This window comes from Haliaeetus albicilla, chromosome 11 (assembly GCF_947461875.1).
Source record: "Haliaeetus albicilla chromosome 11, bHalAlb1.1, whole genome shotgun sequence".
Lineage (NCBI taxonomy): Eukaryota > Metazoa > Chordata > Aves > Accipitriformes > Accipitridae > Haliaeetus > Haliaeetus albicilla.
In genome coordinates, this window is record NC_091493.1 from 3,551,801 (window position 1) to 3,579,596 (window position 27,796).

A 27,796-nucleotide genomic window follows, 5' to 3' on the forward strand; every position below is an offset into this window, starting at 1 on the left:
CCAAATGTAAGGTATACGTCCATTCAGCTCTCAGTGTGCCCTTTGAGAGTAGCTATAATGAGTGCCTGCTGTCATATTGCCTTTGAACCCTGTCAGTAGGAGCTGCCTTTGCCGACTAGGTCAAGGGCTGAACTTCAGAACCCCTTCAGCCGTCAGTGGGTGGAATTACAGCACTAATGGCACTGTGAGCTTGTCTTATCTACAGCCTGCGTCCATGGCATGTCTTGCTGCTGATAATCTCCTCAGCAAAGTAATTCTTGTCCCTTGCCCCTGCTGCAACCGGTGCAATAAAATGTCAAGGGGGGTGTACAGCACCAAGGATACAATGCATCTTCCTTGTTCATATATCATAACATGGGGTGGGATCAGGCAAAAAAGGCTCGCTTCAGGGAAAGCCTCACCTTTGGCACGTCAATTTTATCGCAGTTGGATCAAGACAACATGGGTGATACACTGTTTATATTGTGGGTGCAGCTCAAATGGATTAGGTAAAGCTAGCTCTACTACATCTGATGAGGAAGACCAGGATTTTCCTGCAGTAGTACCACCACAGTTGATGAGCTGATCTTAGAAACTGAGTTATACATTTAAGTGAAGACCAAAGCTGCTCTGGCACCTACAGCTATCTCATTTTTGTAACTGAATCTTCTCATTTTATTTCTTTACAGATGTTGTGTGTAGGAGTGCAGGCAGTTAAGATGCTAAGACACGGGGTCATGTATAATTCTGCAGTGCTGCTCCCCGTGGTGTCTTTGTTGTGAAGCTAGTGGCCAGATGTTTGGATATATGTAGTTGGTAATAGCACTGGTAAGGAATGTCACAGACAATCTGTATGCCAGAATCTGAGAACTTTAAGCATGTGTGAGGAGACCAGTGTGTCTTCTACTTTCTCTGTTGCCATTTCCTACAGTAGTCACCCTTCCTGCTGTTTTCTGTTATGCCCTTTTCTACCCCATTGAACCTTTAGCATTTTAAAAGCCTAAAGCTATAAAACCAGTATGCCTTTTTGCCGGGATACCTCTATTGCTATGCATACAACATGGCAAACGTACCTTGAAGGCTGTACCTGGCTGGTGTTAGTATCTGAGCTGTTTACTGATTCAAGCTCAGAGCCTTCCTTGTTCTGCCCAGTTTCCTCCTGCATGTCACTGCTGTCCTCTGCGCTCGACTTCCCTTCTGTCCCCACATACAAATGCGCAGAGGACTTGAAAGTATCTAAAGTACTACTAAACTATTTTATTTTTTTGGTTAAAGTATGCCTTAAAATTTCTTTGCCATAGGGTTCCCACCCTCCTGAATAACCTTTCCATTTTCCCTTTGCTCCCTGTGACTGTTACCCCTTTGCAAAGAAAGGGCTCTAGCAGTCTCCCTGCATGCACACATAGGCCCTCAGCTTCTGGGCATTATGATTGACCTGTTGTTGAATGCTGTGTTCAGTAGTGCTTCACCCAGAACAGAGTAAATCATGTGTAGTAAGTAAGGTAACCACCTTGGGTTGAGGCTTAATACCATAGGCAGGTGGACAGAGACAGGAGCTGAGGGGATACACCACCTTATAGAGCCTCCCGCACTTGGCTGTGGTTTGGTGACTGTACCTGCAAAGTGCTGGAGGTCCCCAAACCATTAGTGGGATTCTGTAGCTAAAGGAGCTGTTCTCTTTCACTGTGACTTGCTCAGTCATGCAAATCACACAACTTATAACTCTGGCTACTGTTTCCCCAATGCAAAGGTTAAGGTGGCACACACCTACTGGTCAGTACTTATTAGATACCCTCAGAGGACAGAGGATCTTTTCTAAAGTTTGGTGGTTTTGTGCAGAACGGGTTTTGTCTATAGTTCAGTGAAGCATGTGGATTCAATATGAATTTTTTTTTTCTTGTTTAGAAAAGTGCGTACGTCTGTATTGGTTATTTTTGCAGTAGATTTGAGTTTTAGAATGCTAGCAAGCTTTGCATGCAGGGTCATAGAGAAATGTTTGCGAGATTTCAGAATTTTAATTTTGGTATAGTTCTGCTGCTTCTTCGGAAATGTTAAATAGCTTATTGTTATATTAAACAATACTACTCCCTATCTGTGCTGAAAAACCCCAGGTACCCTAGAACAAAACCATGACCAACATCCGTATGTTAGTATGATCTGCAGGTGGTGGTAGCTCTGGTTGTTGTAGACCAGAGGGAAGGTTACGGTGTTTTCATCTTTGCAGTGCATGTTAAAACATAAGTCTTTAACTGTGACTGAGGTGGGCCTGGAAACTACAGAGTAGGTGCTATAGTCTGTCAAGAAATCCAGAGGATGAGGGAACTTCAGATGACATCAGGTTATATTAAACTCTTCAAATAATATGTATCAATCCAATAGTGTATGGGTTCTACTTCCAGGAGTACTTGCCTGGTCTTTCTACCTTGTAGATTGTCTATTTGTCTTATCGTCAAAGCCAACATGCAGATTTTGTGGAGTATGTGTTATAAAACCTTTTCTAATGTTCTGATTGTTAGCAGTTCGCATTCAAAACGTGTGCCATTCAAATTCTTTGTGCACTTTGCTGTGTGGTTTCCAGTGGTCCCGGCGTGGGGGCTGGTGGCAAGAAGCTATTGTGTCTTGAAAGTGTTGTGGTAGTCTGCTCATGGTTTTGTGGCAATATTTTTTAAGTTCTGGAAAGTGTCCAAAATCCAACTTTCAGCAAGCAAAATGACTTGAGAGCTGTTGTACACAAATTCTTAAAACCACTCTTTGTACATTGGCACAGCTAATGAAACTAATGAAACAACTTTTCTAAGTCTGGTGGTTGTTTTAAAGTACATATCTTAGGTTCTAAAGATTTTGTTTAGTTTCCAAGACTGCACAACAGAGTCCATTGAGAGATAATGCTTTCTAAAAGGTGGAAACGCAATTGTTGTTAAAACTGCAAACTTTTTGGGACACAAAGCTCCTGGCTCATTTACCGTGTTTTCTCAAGTGGTAAGCTGAAGATGGAACCTATTTTGGATACAGCTGACTTTTTTCCTTCCCTTCTAAGCAAAACAAATAACTATCTGAAAAGCTATGAATAAATCCTAGAAGATTTTTTTTCAGGAAGTGGGTTTTTCTTTTTCCCGTGCAACTGATGAAGCTTAGAGCATATTTCACAGGGATGCAGTTACTTTTCTCCGTTCTTGCCCATATCTGTCGCTTGGGTACCCTTAGATATTCAGTTGCATTTCTTATGCAGCTCCTCAGCAGTATTGCTGACTGGACAGTCATGAAGGCTGTTTTGGGAGGACATTTTGGGTTTTTTTTTGGTGTAGGCATGATGAATATGGTTGCCTGGCTGAGGTGAAATTTTGTATTGTAATTATGGGTGATAGAAGTAGTAGCATCTGATTAGCATGGAGTGCTATAGGGATGCTACTTCTAGCAATATAGAAGTGCTCTTTCTATGCCACTAGTATAGAAATACATTCACAGGACATATATTTCTATTTTTAGGTACGAAATCCTTTAACTTCTTGGCGTTGTTGGAAAAACAACTTATTAGTTATTTAAAAAGGGAGTGTCCATGTACTCTTCCATAGTTGAATGAATGTTTTTTTGGGGTGGAACTTTTAATGTCAGATCCCAGTACTGTGTTGGCCTTGAGCAGAATTAGACCCAGGAAATCATCTGATGGCTAGAAAAAGAGGAATGCAAGCAAACCTCTGCTACTGGTTTTGTGTAGGAGCTGCCAATTTTGACTCTACTGTGCATGTACTGAAAGCAGTACGACTTTGCAAATAGGCTGTCCCTGATCCTGTATTTGCTATTTCGGGTGTGTGGGGGAGTGTGTGTGAAAATAAAAGCTGTATCTCTTAAAACTAAGCCCTGAAGGAAATGCTTCTCTTCTAGGTATACTGCAGCATCCAGATGGGACTGTCCTGAAGCAGTTGCAGCCACCACCTCGTGGTCCCAGGGAGCAGGAGTTCTACAACAAGGTGAGGGTCCTGCAGCGTGGAGGGATTTGGCTTGCTGCAGGTGAATTGATGGATGTGCTTCTGTAGAAGTACATCCTTATTGTTGCAGTTGGGAAAGTGTGACGTAAATACCCGAGCGGTAGGTCACTGATAGCCCTGTCGTGGTATCTGTGTGCTGTCTAGAACTTACTCCTCTGAATGTCTGTCCCCATGCTGACTTTGCTCACAGGATTTAAGCTTGCTTATTTGCTCATGGGACAGTGGGGTTTTCACAGCATCTAAGATTTTATTGGAAAGCCTTGCATTATCTCCATCTATGATTAAAGGGTGGTATGTTTGATCACATCTTTCTCACATTGCTGAGTGTCTCAGAATTGGTTGCATCTAAATTTAGCATGTCTTACACTTCCGTCTAGCCTGGATTATTGCTAGAAGCATTGCTCTGTTCACTGAATTAAAACTGTTCACTGTATTAAACCTCAGCTCCTTTAAAAAGTCAATAATAAGTGAAACTCCTCAGTTGTTTTAACTTTAGTTTGTTGTATTTTTCCTATTGCTCATCTTCAGTTTGCTTTATCAGTAACTTTAATAACACAAACCAGGAAAGCTGTTGCTTGTTGTCCTATGAGGGTAAACTGGTTTTAGAGCCTCTTTCCCTTACTGACCTACCTGTCCATGACAGTCCATCACGTGTTTTTTCTGTATCAGCTTGATATGTCATCCCTTTCCTTCGCTTATTAAGTATGAAGAACTGTAGAAACCTTCATGCAGGAGGAGAGAGGAGTCTTGAGATCCTCTTTTTGTTGTGTTCTTTGGTTTGTTTTTCTGTCCTGTCCTGTCCTGTCCCGTCCGTCGTGCCCCCACAAAGGACCTTACATATTTTGTGGAAGTGTCTTATATTAAGACAGACTAAGCAACACACTCTAAGTGAACAATGTGTTTGCATACTAGCATTGCTCCATAATTCTAATGATGGGACTGCTAGACAAAACAGCAGCTCTTGAGTTAGTAGCAACTCAGCAGGAGCCAGTTAAATCTAAATGTAAATATTTTTCTGAGGTTTCTCAGTGACTGTCATTTAGATGAGGTTAAGAAAGATGCAGTCCAGCCTGAGTAGTAACTCTTCAGTAGAAGGAGAAAGCCTGAACAGACTCCTTTCAGTGCCAGGCTGCTTACTCTTCTGTGAAATCCTGAGGTACAGACAGTAATGTGCTATCGCTGTCTATAGCCAGCGGGTAAGAGGGATAAGCTTGACAATTGCTTAGACATTAACTGTTCACAGCGCAGGCTTTATCATTTTGCCTGTTGCTTAGACTCACGTGACAAGCTGTGAGCAAGACTCAGGCAAAATCTTAGAGAAGGAGGTCTGTGTTAGTGCCCTCGTTACTATACCATGTCATAGTGGAGGAAGGTAGCTTCAATTATGTCTTCCAGGGCCTTGCTGGGTCATTTATGACACTGATTTTTTTTTTTGTTGTTGTTTATAAACCATTTGGGAAAGGGGTTGGGCAATTCTTGAAAAATAACGCAAAAAAGGGGAAGATGTATACACAATTAGTTGTGCGTGGACTAGAATGCCTTTTTGTGGGAGAAAGGAAGGAGAGCAAATGCATGTACATTATGTAGGTGAAAGTACAGGAGAAAGGTCTGGAGGATTTATTGCTTCTCAATGATTAACTACTATCATGTTTGCTCTCAGGCAAGAACCACGTGATGCAGGATATAGACACCTAGAGCACTACATATGGTTGTTACAAGATGAGGATTACTGTGGATTGCGAGGTTCAGTGTAAGGTACAGTTTCATGTCCAGCTTGAGCTGATACAATAGCTCACTGCTGCCAAGAGGGAAAGGCCTTTCTTCCCATTCTTGCCATTTACCTTGTGCCGTGCTGGTGCTTTCTGGGCACTGATGAACTGATTTGACTTACTTAAAAGGTGGCAAAACTTCCTTGCGTTGGTAGTCTTCTGTCACTTCTAGTGATTAAACTGCTAAGCAGAGGGAACAACAGCAAGACTGCCCTGTTTTGGTGACTGAGCTCAAGGCATCTTGTATTCTATCATCAAAGAGATATTATCACCTTGGAGTAGGCTAATATGCCTCCAGAGAATGGGGGAAGGAGAATTTTACCTCTTCTTGAGGCAAGGGGTTGTTTACAAGGCAGTCAGGTACAGGAGATGCTGAGAAACAGTGCAGAAATGAAACAAGTGAAAACAAGACTACTGAATCCCAGGCTGTCACTTTGTCAGGACTAGACAGCAAGTCTGTTGATAAGATCAAACCAGAAGGTTACCCATTAGTATATGTGGATTAATCGTGTGGGTTTTTTTGCATTTCTGCATCTATTTTTTGCTATATGCTTGTAATCGTTTTGTCTATAGTGATAGATCAGTTATTGCTTCCTTTGCATGCTACCTTGCCCTGGCCTGAATTAAGATTAGTACCCCAGTACCTGGGCCAGAAACAGGTGGGGGCTTTTACTTGTGGGTAAAGCAAACCTCCTCAGCTGAAGTAATTGGGAACCTCCATAGTTTATGGTAGCAAGAAGATGAGCATGTCTCAGTTTCAGCTGCACAAGTCATCCGGAGAGCAGCTATCGCAGATCTGAGGCAGAAGTATCTTCTAATAACCAGCAGTGACCAGGAAGTGGTATTTTCAGCATGCAGTCTATGAGTGCTTGTGAACTGAAGGTTGCAGGGAATGTGTCATGATAGAAGATAATGAGGCACTAAGAGACAAGTTTGGCTATAACTCTAATATATTTAACCTGATACCAGGTGGATACTGTCTTCTATCTGGACAAGACAGTCTTCTCTTCTGAAACTGCTGAATTTGCCTTCGGCTGGCTGTGTGAACATGACAGAAGGCCATAGTCTATGTCAGTGAATCATCAGAACTTTTTTTCCCCTGGTTATTGATGGGTTATTTTCTATTGAGCATGAAGCCAAGTGCTGACTGGTAGAGCCCAAACAAAAGGGGCTTCCATTTTGGAATGGAAACTGGAGTGAGACACTGTAGTGCAAAATATTAATTGCAGTCTGAAACCTGCTCAGAAGTGGGTGGCAACTGGAAGTTTTGAAGAATTTCACAGGTCTCTGTCAAAGTGGAAAACTGGAAAATCTCTCAGGTAATTTCTACTTGGACTGCCATTAGGTTACCTTTCTGTTTTCCTGATAGTATGTTTTCAGTTTAGCAGTTAAAAAAAATAAAACAAACAACAACCACCCAACCCACCCTCTAAATACACATCATCTTTCTTAAGAAATTATTTTCTTAAGTAAAGAAAGAATTACTTTCTTAAGTAAACCAAACTTTTATCTCTACTACAGCAATATGTGTCATTCTCTACTGATGGGGAAATGGCTTGCTATGATTCTCTGTTACAAAGGAGGGGAAAAATAGAGTATGACAAGATTATCGTGAATACCTGGGAAGTGTTCAAGGCCAGGCTGGATGGGGCTTTGAGCAGCCTGGTCTAGTGGGAGGTGTCCTTGCCCATGGCAGGGGGTTTGGAACGAGATGATCTTGAAGGTCCCTTCCAACCCAAACCATTCTATGATTCTATGAGAAAATGTAGGAGAACAATGAGCTGTTTGTAGTCATTATTAATAACTTACTATGTATTGATTAATTTATCATTGGAGTGTGACTTTCCAGTGGTAAAGTCCACTTTCTGTTGAGTTCTGTAAATATGAGTAATTATCAAATCAGAATAATCACATTTTAATTTTGTTCCTGCAAACTCCCTTCCTGTACCCGAGGGCATGAACTTAGAAACATAGGCTGTATAACCATGGAGTGTTTTATCAGGTCTTCTGGCACCCTTATCTGGGTAGAAAATTTGGAGTTTTTTAACCTTGAATAGCTACAAAATACTTCGTTTTCAATAGGTATGAGCAGCAAGAGAATGAAAAAAAACATGAAGTAAAAGGGTTGTGTTTTTTTAAGGACTATCTACACTGATGATCAGTTGTTTCCATCTAATGGAAATACTCGGTGAGAATGTGTAGGCGGAGATGCTCTAAAGGACTGCTTTTAAAAGGAGTTTCAGGATGGAACCGTACACAGAGATGTGGAAACAGAAAAATAATGTTGTTTGAAAATGCAGTATAATATATTATGTAGTAGTGACCCATTTCCATTAAAGAAAATAAATTGGTAAAAGGCAGTATGTGTTTATGGTAGGCTGCCTACACATGCATGCTAAAAAATCCACAAAAGCGGGCTACTACTTGGTGTGTTTTAATATTTGGCTTCAGCCTGCTTTATGCCAGGGCACATTTATACATGCTGAAACAGCCTGATTTAATTCAGCAATGTTGGGAGAGGGAAGGGAAGAAGCCTATCAGCCCTCCTACAGTGAGCTCTTCTGGCAGATGAGCGGGGAACTGCGAGAAAAGCATCCTTTGAAAAGGTTAGTGCAGTCACTGTATGAGGTAAAGCCTCCCTGCTTAGCTGGGTACAGAGCTCTTGTCTCAAACATGCCAGGCTGTACCCAAGAGCACTGTGTGCTAGTGTCTTCCTATTAAGAGTATCCTCTTCTGCACAGAGTTTTTCTTAATTTGTCAGGTCAAGAATGTAGCATTGCAGCAACCGCTGTCCTGTTGGTGCCCCGAAGAGGGGGAGGAAGCTGGAATGTCAGCCTTTAAATAGGGCAGCGGCTTTTACAGGCGCAAAAGGATAGAGCTTGGCCTGCAAGTATTTAAAACTGAGGAAGAGAGAATTAACAATTGTTGAGGTTACCTTTGTGACTACAGTTTCCTACAAGCTGTGTGTTCAGCACTGAGAGATGGAGTGTTTCTTACATTCAACAGAACAAGAGAAGGTTGCTGAACTGTTTTGAAATGGCAGCTCTTTCACTTCTGATTTTCGGCATTCGATTGGTAGGCCGGTAAACCTCTGTTACTGTGTTTACCTGTTCTGAGCATTGCATACTGAAGTTTTAAAGGTGGCTAATGCAGTAGCTAATAAACTGGGATTTTATATTTAATGGATCAATAAATGTTCCTGTAAACTTTTATTTGAATTGCCCTTCTGCTCTCCTATGGTGACTGTGTGACGCTTGGGGTGTGAGTACTACACCTTCCCCCCTCATCCTGCCTGCCGAAAACTGCCCTGAGAAAGCTCTTGCAGCATGGACAGCTTCCAGCGCTTACCGTTTGTTTTTGTTGGGTTTTTTTTCCCTGTTTGCTAGTGGCTGGATGTCAGAATTGTCATAGCTGTGTCCTGTGATGTTGCTGAGTGGTGGCTCCAAATAACACACCTGCAATACTATAAGGTTTCCAAGGCTGTTGTAACGCAAGTCTTACCCAAATTCTCAGACACCCTTGTCCCAGAGTGCAAGGGTAATTTTTGGGGTTGGAATGAAAAGATGGATGGGGCTTCATCCAGTCCCAACTCAGCTCTGGCAACCATCTACCTCTGTCCCAATGCTTGGGAACCAAGGGAACTGATTCACCCCACGTAGCGTTGGGAAAAGATAATTGGGCTAGTCATCTGGCCCTTCTGGATTACAAATCTTCCACCCATTGCCAGTTAATGATGGCTGTGTTAACTGCTGTAGCAGTAGTCTGAAAGTTCAGGGCTCAAGCCCTGCTGACATACAATATGAATGCAAGGAAGCTGTTACCACTGTAGATAATTGTTTTTCACTCTTGTTACATGTCCTGAAAACAAAGCCAGGATGTAAGAGACACAAATAGCTCCAGCATGTAAAAGAGATTTACGTTAGGTGAGAGTCAGGCACTTGAAAGCTAGGAAGTAATGGTTTCATGGTTGCCTGCACAATTGTTGTTCTGAACTTTTGTTGGATGCATTGTAATGCAGCTTTCAATAGGGCGATGACCTGCCTTTCTGTTTTCTTTCCCCTAAAGAACTTACTAACTCATTTTACGACCTGACATAAGGCAGAATTAATATAGTTTGTGCAATTTTTGCTGTCTCTTTTGTAACAGTTAGTCTTTGATTTTGTGACCAAAGGATAACGTGTTAGTGAAGACCCAATTACGTTAATGTTCCTGAAGCCATAGTTCCTCGCGCTTCTGTGGTTACAGAGAAGACGTGCAGGAAGTATGCCCGTTTGGACCATTATCAATAATCTTCTCATTACTGTTTTATTTATTTCATTATCAATAACCTGCCACGATTCCTATGCTCTGGCTTTTCATTACTGCTTGATGGCTTTCTTCTTTTTTGCATTGTCTAATTTTAATTAGCATTCAAGCAGCTTCAGGCAGTGCAAAGACTTCTAGTGACTTCCCTCCCCCTCCATGGCATAAAATCAAGCCAGCAGCCTGAAAGATGTGTTTTGGCCTGGAAGCTTTTGCATAAAGTTGCAAGAACTGACTCATAAGGCTCAGCCCCCTTTCAGCCTATATAGCACAAATCATGATAAGGCAGCCTGTGTTCTGTAAACTGTTCTCTGCTAGTGACGGAAAAGGAAGGGGATTGGGGAGGCAAAGTATGTTTTGCTTCAGGATGAATTACCCTATTTTGTAAACTCAGTTAACTGGTTTTATAGTCTTGATTCAGATGATTATCCTTGACTGAAAAAGGAGTGGATGATGGCCATCGTGCTGCTATTGTGTACTAAAATATCCTTATCCTGTGATCAAGTCTACAGCTAAAGTTCTGATTTTCAGTCTTGTATGGACAAAGCTTGGAGAAATAGGATGCATGGTTCTATTAACATCTTACTTTGGGGATGCAATGCCTTGCCCAAACCTTTCATTACTACCGCATTCAGAGCTGTAGTTCAATGTTCTGCAAGGTTGTCTTTGGCCATGTCTCTTTCTGGTACATCCAGATCTTCTGCGTTTCCAGAAGAGGTAGTGGTACTCGAGTACACAAATTACCTGTTGGCAAACATAGCGAGCACGTTCTTAGACAGTCCATTTCTGCCCTTGGCATCATTCCTCCTGCTGAGAAACCGTCTGGGAGGGATTCTGTTTTTCTGGGGAAATAAGCAAATATTAGTTCCCAAACCAGTGTGTGAAATTGCCTCATGCTCTATACTTTAAACCACGAATCTGGACAGAAGTACTGAATAAAAGGAAGGACATGCAGTACTCCTCAGCTAATGAGAAGAAAGTGGCTTTTTGACCGAATTGTGAGATGCTGGCAGCTTGTATCCAGATCTTTTTCACATTAGGATTTGTCTAAGATAGATGAAGGATGAAATCTAGGTCTAAGAATCCGCTGAGTTCCTACTACTGTCCTATAAACACATTTTTTGTACTTCAGATCACTATTAAATGACTGAAAGCCTGCCATACTAAGGCAGTAAGACTTAAAAAGTATGGCAGATTTTTGTGATTCTTGTACTCTGTAGCAAAATCAAGTTTGCAAGGGATGCAGTGTGCAGTAGAAGGTTAACCTAGAAGGGTCTTGTGAGCATCTGTTCCCTGTGCACCTTGTATATTGTGTGCCACAGAATAAACCACAACCTACTTTAATACATCTAAGAAGACCTCGTAAAAGGAGACAGTAAAAGGCCATTATTGCAATTTGATGCTATCGGGGAGCTACTGGGTAGATGGAGTTGGTAACAGACTGAGTAGCCTACAGTCCATGCTGTGTAAGCAGGAAAAAAAAAAATCCAGTTCTTACCAACCTGATTTTGAGGAATATTCCTTCCTGAGAGTAGATCTGGCTGAAAATAAAGCAAAAATGCATAGTTTTAATGTGCATATCCACAGTATGTTAAATTGGATTAAGTTATAGTACAGTGCTCCCGCTGTGCTAGAGGGTCATGCAAGTGCTTACTTTTTCAGACTGGATCAAATATTGTTTAAACTTCAATTCAGTTATGAATGTTTCAGAATATGGATAGACTTTAACTAAAGGTATGTTGGTGTTATACAGAAGATGCAGTACTCTTGTGCATTTTAAGTTTATTTAAAAGTAAGATGTGGTTGGTCAGCTGCCAGTATGGGATTGAGGAAAGTGTAGGTTGCCTCCTTGAAAGAAAAGGAAAATAAATTCAGTCTCTGAAAACAAGAATTCCAGTTTCCAGATTAAAAAAAAAAAAAAAAAAAAAGGCTTGTAACATGAGAATATTGCGTAAAGCCATATGTATGTGTGGAAAGAGATGTGAATCACCATTGCATATGGTGGAAAATAGTCTAATGTTTTGGTGTGTTCTTGGTCATCCAGGTACCAAATTAACCATAAGTAAATGAAAAACTCCATTAAATATTACGTTGAATGTCCCACTGTGTATATAACATGCTTGTTAAAATTCCTGTAATATCCAATACTTAGCGAGCAATTTGGTAGCAATTATTTTTCATTCTTTGAGTATTTATTTTTCTGTGTGTGTGTATTATACAAATATATATGTGTCTGTATATACACATAAATATAGTGTGTGTGTATGTAATACATACACACACACACACACACACACACGCGTATATATATTTTTATACTTACTGACAAAGCAAAACAAATGACTTGGCTCACCATGCCTGAGCATAACAGAATCCATTTACCCAGATTTTTTTCTCTGCCTTACTGGAGCAGACTCTAATCAAAGGTTTCTTAAGGTTTCTTAGTCATATTATTACTGTTGTTTTTTGGTTTCTGCCCCAACCCCATGTTCTAGCACAAGTGTTCTAGCACTGCTTTCCTTTCTTGCCAAGGGTGAGCAAGGAGGTCGTTCACAGGTTTGGGAAGCAACAGCCAATGTGCTTGTCCAGCAGGCTGGTGAGTGAAGGGAAGATGCGGGCTCATAGCTGATTCTGTAACTCCCAGTTTTGCACAGGCAAACAAGAAGAGCCTGTTACTGGCAGAGGAGCTTTTGATGTAAAAACTGAGACTATAACTCTGACTTAACATTTGCGGGGTAGCCCTTGAAATGATCGTTTTGAACACCTGGCTGCAGGTGGGAGTTGAGTATTCTGGAATAAGGGGTAGGGTATACTAGGAGATGGTAAAATACATAGTTGCTGGTAAAATACAAATAATTTAGATGAATAAAATTGTCAAAATTAAGGGGAGCACAAACAGGTGTTTTTTAAAGGAAGGTAAAGACTTTTTTTTTTTCCCCAGGGGTATTAATAGTAGTTGTACTTAAATGGCAGTTTAAACGGAGTGCCTTGGCCTGGCACTTAGGCAGTGAGACAACTCAAGGTGCTCAGCAGGCTGTGGGACCAGCTGGATGCTGACATTGCTGCAGGGGAGGGGATGAAAATGTAAATGTGTGTGGGACTGTGGTAGCCCTGGCTTGGTTTGACTTAAATGACTGTGAAACTGCACCTTTAGGGTAATGTTGCAGTAAATTCTTTGTGAGGGCTGCCTCTCAAAGGCAGTATTAGGAAAAAAACAACCCATATACGTCTGTCAGGACTTGGTTTCCCTTTCTGTGTCTCTGAAATGTAAAATTAATTTTGCCTATTTAAGTATAACTGCTTCAGGGTTCCTCCCACCCCTTGTTCTCTCTCAGTCCCAGCTTGACTCTTCAGCTGTGATCAGACAGCTTTCCAGAAACAAAGGGTAATGCTTACTAATGTTCTCAGAAGGTGAGACAGCCATACTGGCTTATTTTCCCTTTTGCCCTATTGTTCTGCCATTTCACTTTTCTTTCGGTAATTTCAGTGACAATTTAAACTTGAACTCTCGAATAGTTGGAGTTGCTTAAAAAAATAATCTTCTTCAAGCAGGAAGTTTGTATGAAAGTGCTCTGGCTGCTGCCTTTGTTCAACTTGCTTTTGCATCTTTGAGAAGTGTCGAGGTGGTGGTTTATGACCAGGTCCGTGCCTTTCCTTAAAATGCTAAGCAGTATTCATGTTCCACCACTTTGTGCGTTTCAATAACAGAGCTGTTTTTTGGCACAATAGTTGTAAAGATAGATGAGAAAAGTAGTTCTACTATACTTCTTCAAGGGAGGTATGAACTGGCAAAGTGACTTGACTTTTTGCCTTGAAATTTGCTGGATCTCTCTGGCTGCTGGTAGCTTGAGATTTTGCAGTGGGTAACTTCAGGACATGTCACTACAGCTCTATTGGGTGAACGGTAAGTGTTGTCAAACTGAGAAGGAAGAGTAAGAGTAAGTAAGAATGGGAGAAGTATTTAGTGTGTTAAAATTGAAACCTCCTTGTCAGATGACCAGCGGTAGTATGTCTTAACCATTTTTTTTTAGGCTATGTTCTCTTTATTTTGGCCTCTGGTGCAGAGTACCTAATGTGAATTCTGCTCCAGTCTGTTGTATGTGCACATTGGCATAACTGAACCAAAGGAATGTACATTCTAGAGTAGACATCTTGATGTGCGGTTTGCCATGTCCTTTCAGGCTGCAGTCACCTAAGAGCCTCATAACCTACTTAGGAGGCTGCTTAACAGGTGTTTGTGCTGTTAATGTAAATACAAGCACCTACACTTTCCTGGGTATCTTCTTTAAGAGCTTCTTTTTTTTTTTTTTTTTTTCTTTAATAAGAAAAAGATGAATCACCTTGTGGTGCCTGAGGGATCAGGCTTTGTTGCACATACTGCAAGAAGAATTATCTTTGACGTCAAAGAGCTCTCAAGTTCATTGAAGACTCCAGCTCCTATGCAGTTGGAGCTGAACATAACATCTGATTATGCTAGCGAGTTGTGGACCTAGGAGAGACTGAAGGACAAGAGGGAGCTCAGTTCTGTGGCAAGAGATCTGTGACAAAACATGATCTCTAATACTGCAGTTTTCACTAAGGCGGCCCTGATGCCCACTAGCCTGCTCCGTGCTCAGCTGGGTGGCTTGCAGCAATTGCAGGGGTGTGTGGATAAAGTAAATAATTTAAAATTGCTTTGTTGTTAATCTTTAGTTGCCCAGGAATCTTGTGGGATGAAAGATGAAATGGGAGTTTGCTGTCTTGGGAAGAGGGAAACAGCCCTTTTCTGCTTGTGATGGGGTAGGGTTGGATGCCTGCTTATGTCTTTCAAAATACTTTACTGCCTTGCCTCTGTAGTAAGTGGTTATTGGAAAGAAAGAGGGACAGGATGATTTGTCTCTACCCAACTTACCTCTGACTGTTTCAGAGCGACTTGCTGCGTGCAGTGTCTGCAGCTCTTCACTCACGGCTCCACCGTGGTATTTGTTCAGCATTGCTGCTGGTGGCTGTGCGTGACTGCTGCCTTTTGGTTTATTCTTCTGTCTGCTGAAGTTTTGAAGCTTTGCCACATCCTCAGAAATGGGTCAGGGTTTACTTTGCCTCTTGTAAAGATGATTCCGTGCCTGGGGCTGCAAATCTTGCTAGGGTCAGCCTAAATTTGACTATATAAAACATGTGGAAGTGGGTAAAATAAGACCTACTGGTTTTTGGCATTGTTAGAGAACGACTGGTTGATAAACATGACCAAATAAGTATCTCTTTGGGAGATGATTTTCACAGCCTTTATTTTTTGGAAGGTAAGATGGCTAACTCCTTGCTGTAATTTTTTTCCCCTGACTCCTGGGAAAAGGATATGATTGTCAGAAATGTGCACCATTCTTATTTGAAAATCCATTTACATGATCAGATTATGGGAGTACATTCTGATTTGTTTTAAGCTTTTTTTTGCCTTTCTGTAGGTATCTTCAGTGAGAGTAATGATTGTGATCTCCAGTGTAGTACGACTATATATTGGATAGTAAAATAAGCAATTCAGTATAATAGCATTTAGTATAACAGCATTCACAAATATTTAACTTATGGAATTACTGTGGTATCAGATACTTTGAATGTAAGCAGAGCTGGCTCAATTCCAGTCATATTTGTGGAGACAAATACTGCGGATGCTCGCAAGTCAAAACATGATGGTACTACTTTGAAAAAGAAGCAAGGGCTATCTGTGTTGTAAAGCCAAGCAGTTATGAATTGCTAAAATCACAGCTGCTGTTTTAATCTCAGTTTTTTGTCCCCTTGTACTTGCCTGATGTAACTGGGTGATGTAGGAGTCCAGAGGGAAATGCAGTGTGTGCTCAGGTAATTAAAGTCTGTGATATAATGCATACACATTGGGAGACAGAATTAAGGTTGCACTATCATCTGTAAATCTTGCATTTGCTAATTTGAGTGCATGATTTTCTAACTGCTCCCCACCCCTCAAGAACCTCCCAAAAAAACACACTGGAAACAGAACTCTCTGCCTGATGTTGGCAGCTGGTTGTGTATCCTGAGACTCTGCAAGCTAGAGTGCTGCTGCCTTCAGGGACAACTTATGATAGCCATCACAAGAAATGGTGATGCTTTGGACTGACATGCCTGCACTGGCACTTAAAGTTTCCTACTCAAATAGCTTTAAAATAAATGCAAATTTAAAATATGTATTCTTTTAAATCAACTCTCTTATGTACTTCAGAAGATTAGACGACATTTCTGTCAAAGTGGTATTTTTTCATCAGGACAATTGAAGACAGGTCTGTACTGCCAGAACTAGTTTCCTGTTGAAATTTAAACATTTGTTTTACCCTCCCTCTGTCATTTATGTCATTACCTAGTCTTTAGAAAACAAAACCCAAATGTCATGCTGCTTTAAATAAGGAAAAGAACGTTCCCATTCTCCCAAGCAGCCCCTGTTTGCATTAAAAAACAGATGAAGCTGTTTGGATCAGACTTAGCAAAACAAACAGTGTTCTTTGGATTAAAAACCAAGGGATGGTAAATTTGCCTCGGAACTAAAAAGTCGTGAATAACTGGAAATTATGACTTCATGGTGTCTATTAGACTATCTGAGCTGCCACAGGACATATCTGGGGCATACTCTTCCTATGAGTTAGTTGCTGTAATTTGTAATGGTCATGTTGTGAGCCCTCCAAATGTCAGCATCCTGTTTACTTGCTTTCAAGCCCAACAGTTACTACATTTTATGTCTCCAGTTTGTGCTATTGGAAGAATGTAGCCTGTGATATGTAGAATGGATACCTCCCCTGGCGGAGCTGACACTGAATTGTTTTGCAGTCCTTGATTTGTTGGATGAAGACATTACGTACAGTTACCGGTAAAGCAGAAATAACTTACATTTTGTATGCTGCAGAAATGAACCTGTAGTTATACTAAAAAAAAAAAAAAAAAGCGCAGCTGCTTGAAATGAAATTGGAACATTGCTGATATAAGTAAAAATTTAATTGTTTATTTCTAAAGGTTGTTCTGGCCTAAGTGATAACCTGTCTTTTCCGTGAGTTTTCCAGCAATATCAGTGGTGATACCTTTTGGGACAGCAGGTGCACAGTTTATTTCCTATGTAATTTTAGGGATGTTTTTGTCATGTATACATTTATATTTGGCACTCTGAATGACATCTAAATGTGTAGCTTGCTACGAGGTTGTATGAAATGGGAAGAAATGCCTGTGGCATGGATACTATATACAAGGCCCCTCTCTAATGAGCAGAAGTGGCTCTCTCCTGCACAGGAATGAGCATAATTCCTGAAATGTCCGGTTTTGTTGCTTTGCCCACACAAGATTGCTTTCTTCGATCTTTATTAACTGAGTGCTTATTCTTGTTTGACGTGCAAATACATTGCAGGCTGAGACTGAGGTCTATATTAAGGTCAAATGAGTGCTTTGTATATGTGACGTCAAACTTACGAGGGGAGTCTATTCCTGTTTCTGGGAGCAAGATAACTTCTTGAGAGACAGAAATAATGCACTTTTCTGTCCTGTTATGCTGAAGTAATGATACTGAACAATGCATTACTGTGAGTTTTTGTCTCCATTTAGAATGTCTTACATCGGAGTATTAAAGGATAGACTGCTTGGAAGATACTGCTCCTGGAGCTCTTTTCCCCATTTGGCCTTGACTTTGGGCTATTACACCCCATTATAAATTATCTGAATATCTTTATTGTATCCTACTATTTGAAATACGCAGAAGCATACTTGTAGTTACTTGCTAAGTTGCTAAGTTTAATCACCTTGTGTTGGTGATTAAACAGTAAGTCAAAGCAAGAGTACTGTCTCTCTTAAAAAAAAATGGAAGTCGTCTCCTGACATGTCACTTTTTCAGAATCTTTTTGCCAATAAATTAAGCCAATGAGTTCTTGCTATGCTTGGCTGGTTTTTCAGTTGCATTCAGTGTTTCTCCTTCTTGTCTGCTGCGCTTTTTGCTTCCATCTCTCTCCTCTTTGTCCTGTCCTAAATATATATACTTGCTCCTACCTAAAGGCTGTGATACTGCATGATGGTCGCTGCCTCTCAGATCTGCTTAAATTCACCTCAGAAAAGAGTATTTGTGCTGGGTGCAGTGCGATTCCCTGTCTTGGCTGTGAGGGGCTATGATAATAAACTACCACAGTAAACAGAAATTGGGTTTGTACAACTTGTCTGAAAATACCCACAGCATGAAGTAATTCCACCAGTCAGTGCTTGGAGCCCTGGCCCAGAAACAGCTGTCTTTATGGTGGGGAACAGTGAACTCTCTTTATAAAAGATAGCAGTGGATGGGTCTGTGCCTCAGCATCTGTGTGGTGCTAATCTTTCTCTCTGTCTTCTCTCGCAGCCTTAATTTTTTCTCTTCCTTAAGCCAGTAAGATCAAGCTACATTGCAGTCTTCTGGGGAAAGCACTGTCTTCTGCTGGCAACATCTGAGGCTCAGCAAAGAAATGTTGCATAAATAAAAATAAACAGCAGCCACTGATCCCGGGGACAAGCAAGGTTTTTTGTCTTAGAGCACAAGAATATTAGCATACCAACTTGTGTTAACATGAAGGAAAAATAGGCCTAGGACCTGTAGTCCTCAGAGGTGATACCAGCTTGTCAAACCAGGACATGTGAAAAGAGATCAGTACCCTGTGATGCGACACTGTGACTTGTAAGATACACACCCAACAACTTAGGTTTGTATGCCTAGGTTTGTATGCTTAAGATAGCAACAGTAGTGGTAGAGGGTGTGGTGGTAGGTGTATGTCGGTGTTTTGTATCACGCTGCACACATAGTCGTGTGGCTTGAGCTTTGAGGATTCAGCCCCCTCCTTAGGATCTTTAAAATGGGGCTTATACCATAAGCTAGTTAAAGGAATGGGTCAAATTAAATGCTTTAGTGTAAAGTCGATGTGGGTTTGGTTGTGTCACCTTCTCAGTCACTGCCCAGTAACAGTGCTGGCATGAAGGTGTCCGATTTGTGGCTGGTACAAGTCCAGGAGAGCCCCGTAGTAGGTGTGCCTAAAGGGCTATGGAACAATGCCGTGCGTTTGAAGCACACTGGTGATTTGAGTTTGCCCAGTTTGAGGTTTCTGCAATGAAACCTAAATTTAGCACAAACCCGCATTGACTAATTTTAACATTCTGCTGCTGCATGAGGCTCTGTCTAGAGTTACGTGGCATCGGTGATCGTAGCTGAGGCTTGCCTTGATGCTCTAAAATAGTAGCTGGACTTCAGGTCTGGGGTTTTTTTCTCCCTAGCTGTATTAATATTACAACGCTAAAGGCGTGTATTTTGCGATGCCTACCCTTTGCAGTTTCCATCGCAAGATATTCTCCCACCGTGGTTAAATGTGGATCTCGAAGCAATGAGCTGAGCCAACTCTGCAGAGCTCCGTTAACACCTTAAATAATTTTTTGCATTGTTTCCAACTTTGCAGCGGGCTCTGACTGCGCTCCTGTGCATTGCGTACTGAAGCGAAGGCTGAATTGTTGGCTTGCCCTGGTCACTCGTGTGCAGCGCCTGTGGGTATTGCTGTGCAGCTGCTGCAGGGTTGAGGGACAGGACAGGAGTCTGATAGCATCAGAACTGGGATAGCTGCAAGGGGGTTAGGGTGACATGGTTCCTAAATGCAATAATAATCATTGTAACCTGTACTTGTGTGGATATAGATCTTTTAGTCTGCAAAGCACGATGAATTGTGCTGTAAGTTATCCCCTATGTCTGTAACTAGATCTTCGGGCAGGGTGGGGGGAATCTGGTCAAGGGAATGGTTTTGAAACCCTCTTAACAACAATGCTGCAAACTGGTGACAGTCATGTGATTCTGTAGCAGATAGTATCCAAGGCTTTGTTTTAACTCTGCAAAGCATTACTCCTTCAGGAATATAATCCAGCTGCTGGTCCCAGACGGTTCTTGTTTTTCTTACAGAAGCTGAAAAAAATGTTGAAAGCGTTAAAGCAAATGAAAAGAAATATATTTGAATTGTGCATTGTCTGTGTGATGTAGTTACAGGATGGAGGAAATGAGGAAATACTATCCAGTCTGAGCTTGTATACTTTACCTGATATAACTTAAAAAGCTTCGGCTATACGATACAGAGTAGTAATCCTGTGCTGTCTTGGATCCAGGATGGGAGAGCACCCTTTTCTCTAAATAGGCTTTGATGCTAACAATTATAGTTTAGATTTCTATTTAAGTGAAGCCATAAATTATTCTTAGTTACAGTTGATGCATCTTTTCCACTTGAAAATTTGAAAGAAAGGATACCATTCATTTATGTTGGACTGTGATAATTATCATCTTCATCTTGTCTGTTTTTAATATGTTTAAGATTTCTACTTTACATTTAAAAACAAAGACTGTAAGAAATTATAATTATGCGACAATTAGAAGTCTAAAATGAATGTTTTAAACTGATGATCTCTCCACCCCTCCCTAATTTATTTCAGGTTTATGACTCCGACTGTTGCGACAGCATTCTTCTGGAGCTGCGGGAATATCTGCCAAAATACTTCGGTGTCTGGTCACCACCTACTGCACCAAATGGTACTGTTCTAATTTTATCTGTTAATGCAAACCTCCTGGAAAAATATTCTGGAGATTGATTTTTGGCAGTTGCAAGCTCCGTGGGGTTTTTTTGGTTTTGTTTTGTAACCCACTAGTGTTCCCACTAACAACCGGTTCTAGTTTGCAGTCCTCTGGCTGGATTAGGTATTTGGGGGTCTTCCTCCCAGGGGAGATGGGGCATGGCCGTTTGTATGGCAAACGTTTCCTGAGTAGCTGGACCTGATGCATATTGCCCTGGAGCTGCTGCTCTGGTCTGGGTCATGTCGGCGGAGTGGGCTGGTTGCATGTTTATGTCTGGTCAGGCCATTGGAGCCAGAGCCAGGTGCTGTGTGGGTGTGTAAGGAAGAAAAAATGGATCGGTTGGGGCCTAAGGGGAGGTGTTCAAACTGGAATCTGCTGCTGGATCTCCAGAGGTTGGATGCCATCGCCGTGCCGTATCATACAAAGCAGTTGTTTCAGGAGGTACCTTGCTGGGGAGCTCTGCTTGTCATCCTCTGTTACTGGTTTGAATGGAACAAAGCTCTGGTATCTAAACTTTGTGTTTCTAAAACATGTTAGGAGTCAGGAAGAAAAAGGTATTTTGGGATGGCAATTGGAAGATTGTCTCTTCAAGAGAAAAGAGATATTATTGATGTATTTAAAACAGAAACTAGTTTTTCTTCTGGGGACTTTTCTTACACTGGGAAAATGGAGCTTTGGGAACATACAGAAACAAAAGGATGCCGTCGAGTCCGTTTAAATACATGGGCACCAAAACTAGATGCTGTGCTCCTTCAATATAACTCTGACTTTCTTTGCTTATGCTGTCACTTGATAGACTTGTTTTCCAAAGAGAGTAGTAAGACAGTGTCCAAAGGCACTGTCTAAATTCTACAGAAAGAAATGCAAGGAGGACTGCGGTAGTACCCAGCACTTTCTTGGCTCAGATTTGCCTTCACGCTTTCATGTTTGGCACTAACTCAAATAGCTCCACCAGAGCTATCTTTTTCCTTCCCTCATAATTTTATGTGTGTCATGGAGCTCACGTAATGTCCCCTCCAAATTGCAAATCAATGTTTTCTATCCACAGTAGGATCTTAAGACATAAAAATATGTGGTCTAGCCAAGATACAGTAATTCAACACAACCCTAGTTTACTTTGGGAATTCACTAGCTCTGTGCACCATGGCGCTGAATTTTGGCAGGTCTCCACCAGTAGTCCAGATGTAGCCAGTAGGAATAACTGTTTAAAGGAAGAGTAACTTTTGATTTTGTTTGGTTTGCTTCTTGAAAAGACGGTGCGCTATCAGGAACCCTCTTCATAGAAAGCTGTGGCGGGGGTTCAAACAAAACACTCCATTGCCAACTCTGTTATCTCAAGTATTAATGAGTTTTGTGTAGTCTTGATAGAAATCAAATAAACTGGAGATGATGGAGCTTAACACAACGTGTGTGTACTGGATACATCCAAAGCTAAGGAGGTAGCCATTCACGTTGGAAGTGGTTTAGCAGGTGTTTGCAAATGCAGTTTTGCTAATGCCAGATGTGAAGGAAAACCTCTGTGATGCATTTGTGCGCGTGCATCGGTGCTTGGCACCAGAGGTGAAAAACATCAGCAGTGTTGCATTTTGACTGCATAAACAGTAGGAAAACAAGTTTAGAAAAACAGGAAGGGGAAGTAACCACACAGAGGAGGGACGTGGAGAGGCTGTTTGGGGGAAATCGGGGATGGGTTGGTTACCTGTCCCCCCAAATTAGCTGTGGATTAAGCTCTGGTTCAAAAGATTGAACAATATGCTTAGCTGCTGTGGTGCTTCCCAGTGACATTAGATGAGGGAATCTAGCAGCTAGAAAGGTATCTAGTTCTTAAATGTAGATTGAAGATGTATTTGTTGGTTTTTGCAGTCTTGACATTGGAAGCCTGACCTTTCCTTTGGCAGTCACTGCTCTACAGACTCTGGGGACACAGCTCCATACAGCCTCTGAGAGTGAACCCAACAATTCCTTGTTGTTGCTAAATTGGCCATAGGTGACTTCTGAAAAATCAAAAATTAAGTTAAACAGTCTATTAGTTACCAAACTGTGCTTCCTGCATGTCCTGAACTATATATATTTTCTAAGAGTGTTCGTGTGGAGGAACAACAGCTTGCCTGGTTTGCCAGAGCAGAGAGAGGATGGCCATTGGTGTCCTCATTTTTTATAAAGTTCTTTTATTTATGAGATAAGGAAGAAAGAGGGCTCTTCGATGAATGGTGTCTTGTATGTGTAGCAATATAGTTGTTATCCTAGGTAGAGGGTTGAGAGTTTGAGTGGGTTCATACAGACATGAAGAGAATTGTAGCCTTGTGGTAGGAAAAAAACAGACTAACTTAATTTAGGATCACTCTGAACTTGATCTTGAAGCAGGAAGTGCAGTGGGTAAGGTGGAGAACACAAGGAGTTTATTTTCTTAGAGAAATATTTAGGGAGAAAGCATCAGTTTTCTATGCTGAAAATGTAGATGAGTGGATCAAACTGCTAGCTAGAAGGGGTGAAATCTATTAAGTGTAAATGAGAATATAGGAAGTGTGACAAAAAGATGGGCTGATAGTCACAGTATCAATAAAATTTTGTAAAGTAACTGTCCTGTTATGCTGAAATCGCATACCTAGTACTACTGCACAGGAGATGGAGTTAGAGATAGGTGACACTCCATCTCCCTAAGCTAATCTAAACTGGAGTGAGACAATTTGATTTGAACTTTGGGTTTGCTGGCATTGTGGGCATTTGAAGTTTATTAATAAAGAAGTGGAAGAGTTGTTATAAAGATGTAGGAGCCATCTTAAGCTTTTTATATCTCCTTCTGAGAGTTCTGTTTTTTGCTGCCTACTTGTTGCCCCTGCATATTTTTGTTTAAGTAACTTGACTGCTGCTCATTTCATACTGTGCTCTAATTTTTGTTGCCTAAACTGAGAACAGGGTAGATAAATACAAGCCAGCTTCAAACCTTTCTTTTCTTGCCTTGGTGCTGGGAGCAACTGAGGCTTTTCCCTGCTTATTCATATGGTTTGAGAGATGCCTTGTGAGTTTTGAGAAGTCAGATGCCTCAAGTTATTTTGTCCCTTCTGATTCCAGTGAGGACTTCAGCATGTACGTGCTGAAGTCTGCAGTGGTTCATGCCATGCATACTTGCTGAATTTTGGTGGTCTTTCAGTTTGTCTCCTTTAGGACTGTAATAAAATATGTAAATAATAGCTCAAGCCACATCTTCCTGCCTCCTTCCCTACCAGTGAAAAATAGAAAGGGGGAGGGCAAGCCTCTGATGATTTGTTTAAATCCTTGAAATATATAGTCAGGATTATTTACCAAAGCTAAGATACAAAAATCCTTAGGAATTCTTTTCTCTGCAGGGGATTTTAAGTTAACCTGTTTTTAGATGGCGAATGCATGATTTGCAGAAGCACGTTGGGTTAGCAGTGTACTACACAATAATTCAGAAAATCTGAACTGCTTGAAAAATCTGCCATTTTTTGTTTAACGAAACAGAGGAAGAAGAGTGCTCTAGTTACCTAGGCTCAGCTGCAGACTTGTTGATGACCTTGAGAAGGACACTTGGGGTCAGATCCTCAAAGACTATGAGAGCACCTGACTTGAAAAGTAGAGCAGTGATACCTACCGATGCCTGAATCTGAAGCTTACTTTGTTTGCCTTAGTCTTAATGCTTTGAGATATTGTAGGGGTAACTGTTGAAAGCTGCGATATGTTCTGATACTGTGGTTTTGGGGTCTGTTGCAGTAGACCGTAGATCTTGAACACAATGCCAGTAAGAACTGAGCAGTGCCAGGAAAGACGAAGCGTAAACACCTGATGCGTTTTTCTGAAGCTGTAGTGAGAAGAAATAACTTGCTGTAATGCTTTATCTGTGGTGGCATTGCTCCTCTCACAAGGACAAAAAGCTTTTTGAGAGTGGGGGTGTGCATGGAACAGATGTAACATAGTCTTAATTCTGACCTAGCAGTTAGCTAACGATGCAGACTTAAATAATAATACCAGAAAGTGTGAAAGAAATGAGTCATTTTTGGATAATTCACAGGCTTTTTAAAGTAATTAGTATTTCCCAGGGTTAGTGTTAGCTCCTAAGTTATTTTAATGCTTTATTTTTTCAAAATAGTAATTGTTACATTTTTAGGAGGTCAGTAAGGGAGGTATTCTAGCTTAACAGATCTGAAATGGATGGGGAACTAAAAAGTCACAGATATTTAGAACTTTTACATATTTTGGAGGTGTTGAATGCTGGTGCTGTATGCTTCAAAAGAGGGATTTGGACCAGTGGAGTAGAGGACAGAGGATAACCATGGGTGCTCTACAAATGCTTTTGATGGGAAGAGGATGGCTATCTTGCCCGCATGTTGTCTGAAGGGAAGTATGCTAGGTTTTGGGAGATTTAAGTTCTGCTTTTGAAGCTAGTTATGGGTTCTCTTTTTGTTGTATTATGGAAATAGATGTTTTATACTACTTAATATACAGTTATATTTTAGGGTTGATAAAAACATTGCATCTAAACAATTTGTATAATTTGTGGTAACTAGCAATCTGTATAATTTTGTATTTGTAGCAGTTTGAGTCCGGAGGTACTCCCAACATAATCCAAAACATTTTGGAGTTGGTGGAGAAGGACTGCAGCCATTTTCTGACATGTTTTTGTATTTATTTTCTTTCCCCACCTCCCATGGCATACGCCTGGCTCGGTGCTTTTGAGAGCTAAGTACTGAAAACCTTGATTTTCACTTAGTAGTTGTTTTCTGGATTGTTTTAGAGGGGTGACACAAATATATTGATTACAGTGATTTCTGTAATATGCAAAAAGGATAGGTGTGAAGGATGACGCTTAGACTTTTACAATTTTAATAACAGATAGCTAAAAGGTTATATGAACTCCCCTGGATTCAGTAGTGGTTCCCCAAAGCCCTGCAAAAGCCGTGGTAATACCTGACTGAATTAGACCTGTGTATAAAAACTTTGAATAGAAAAAGTGTCACCTGCAGTTCAGGTAATAACAGAATACACTTCCTGGTAGGGAGAGTATTTGTCCCACTTCTCCTTAGGGAGAAGTGAGCACGTATCAAGTATGTTTGCTGCCTATGGCTTCTCTAAGTTAAGTATGAGTTATTTTAGCTTGGATATCCCTGCAGTTGTAGTTAACAAATCTCGTTTATGGGTGAGCTAGTCTATAATGAAACTCTGTAGCTGGATTGATTCTGTAGCCCAAAGGACATTGAAAAGTACTGTAAGTTGATACAGTGAGTTAGAGTAGAAGGCTGGATTTTTAAAATAGTGTATTGGTTTGACATGCTTTCCTGAGAATGACTTTACATTAACAGTATGCTTAGTCCCATCTATACATAAAGCAGGCACCTAAGGATTAAATCAAACCTATTTCAGATTGATACATACATACTTTGGGGAATTGGGACATTTGATCATGATGGTGTAAAAATTGAAGCTCTAAGTGGGACTTACTAAAGTAATAAAAGTCCCTTTCATTTCCTATCCTTAAGAAAGTGTTTCTACTTATTAAGTGGAAATGGAACATTGCTTGTTCCCTTTATCTTAACTCTAACTGGTTTTGTTACCTGTCTGTACAGCTATCAAAACAAGGCACTTTGTCCCTCTTCAAGCTTGAACTGTTTTTGCTTTCTTTGGCAATCCCATTTTAGATTACGCTGCTGGAATGGGGAATAAGACAATGTTTTTGTGTCTTCAGATTGCATTAAAGACAAAGAAATACACTCATGGAGTAGGCTGTACCTGAAAGAAGAACAAACTTTAATGTGAAGTGTGTGACTGATAACAGGTGGATTTGCAGAAGCCGATGTGAAGAGTGAGACGTGTTAATGCTGTGTGTTGTCTTGGTGCACGTCGTGCCCTGGCAAGGGCTAGAGATCTGTGCAGGCTTCCTCCAAGCAGAGTTATCTGTGAGTCAAGCAGCTACTGAAGTTTGTTTTCTTGTTGTGTTCTGACAATCAGTGCTATAGATCATGTTGGTAATAGTCTCTTACCTGCACTGGAGAAAAGCATAAACCAGTTTGACCAGGTGTTAGATACTCCTTTACATCTTCAAGCACTCCAAAGGGCTTGGGGTTTTTTGGTCCACGCACCTTCCCAAAGGGACTTTTGGAAATGGATTAAAGGCAGCCTAGGATTTGAAGAGGGTTTTCCCCAAAAGGTGTGCCATGAGAAACGAGTACGGATGGGAGTGGGATAAAAAGAAGAAAAATGAAATGCATTTCAGCTGTAGGGTAGGACTCTGCAATGTTAATTTCATTTTTAAAATGACACAAACAAAACTTGCCATTTTAATTCTAGCCCTTTCACACAGAGAAAGAAAACACCGTCTCCATTGCAAAACCAGCCATGTAGTAACCTGCATTTGTATGTGCTTATTAATGCTATTTGAAGTATGCTAATAGCTTAATAAAAGCTCCTCATGAATTTCTTCTGGGCAATAATTTGAATTTGAGTGCTAGGTTAGCACACTTTAATTGTATACAATTTTCTAAACAATAAGGCATTTAGAATTTAATGCCAACAGAATTTGTGGGTGTCAATGACCATGATTTAGTCTGTGTTCAGTGATAAATTTGACTCTTAAAGAACTCACGTGATGTTAAGCCTTAAAGTATTCTCCTTCCTCCACAGAAGCTCAGCAGAAACTATATAATTATTTTGCTTTGACCCACTGTTTATGAAAGTTTTGTCTTTTTAACAGATACGTATCTAAAACTGGAAGATGTGACCCGTAAGTTTAATAAGCCTTGCATAATGGATGTAAAAATAGGTCAGAAAAGTTATGATCCGTATGCTTCAGCTGAGAAGATACAGCAGCAGGTCAGCAAGTACCCGCTGATGGAAGAGATTGGCTTTTTGGTACTTGGCATGAGGGTAAGAACTTGTTTTGTTTTCAAATTCAGCTTATGCTCTGGTCTGTTGTCCCACACCAGATACAGTAGCTAGTTTTTCAGGCAAATGACAATCCTCTTGAGTTTTACGTAAATGAAGTGTTATCTGAGTATGTTGGTAGTACTGGTATCAACTGTGGTGTTCCAAAACACAGCTCTTGTTCACAACAAGTGTTTAACTTGGCCGTGTCCCTTCTGGGAATCTATTTGCAACCCGAGTTCTGTATATGTATACAAGAAAGGGGTTGGGACAGGGCGCTAGGACACTATTATAGAAGAATAAGT

The 27,796-nt window shown here is 40.9% G+C and overlaps 1 protein-coding gene across 2 annotated transcripts in view; it reads left to right on the forward strand.

Moving 5' to 3' along the window:
- The window catches only part of IPMK (inositol polyphosphate multikinase), a 43,844-nt gene that overhangs the window by 1,516 nt on the left and 14,532 nt on the right, over positions 1-27,796 (forward strand). For both annotated transcript variants that reach the window (XR_011326798.1, XM_069795886.1), the window contains exons 2-4: positions 3,862-3,947; positions 20,477-20,573; positions 27,322-27,494. Coding sequence is in view for 1 of the 2 variants with exons in the window: in XM_069795886.1 (XP_069651987.1) it covers positions 3,862-3,947; positions 20,477-20,573; positions 27,322-27,494 (356 nt within the window). In the remaining variant the exon portion in view is untranslated. The remainder of the gene's footprint in view (positions 1-3,861; positions 3,948-20,476; positions 20,574-27,321; positions 27,495-27,796) is intronic.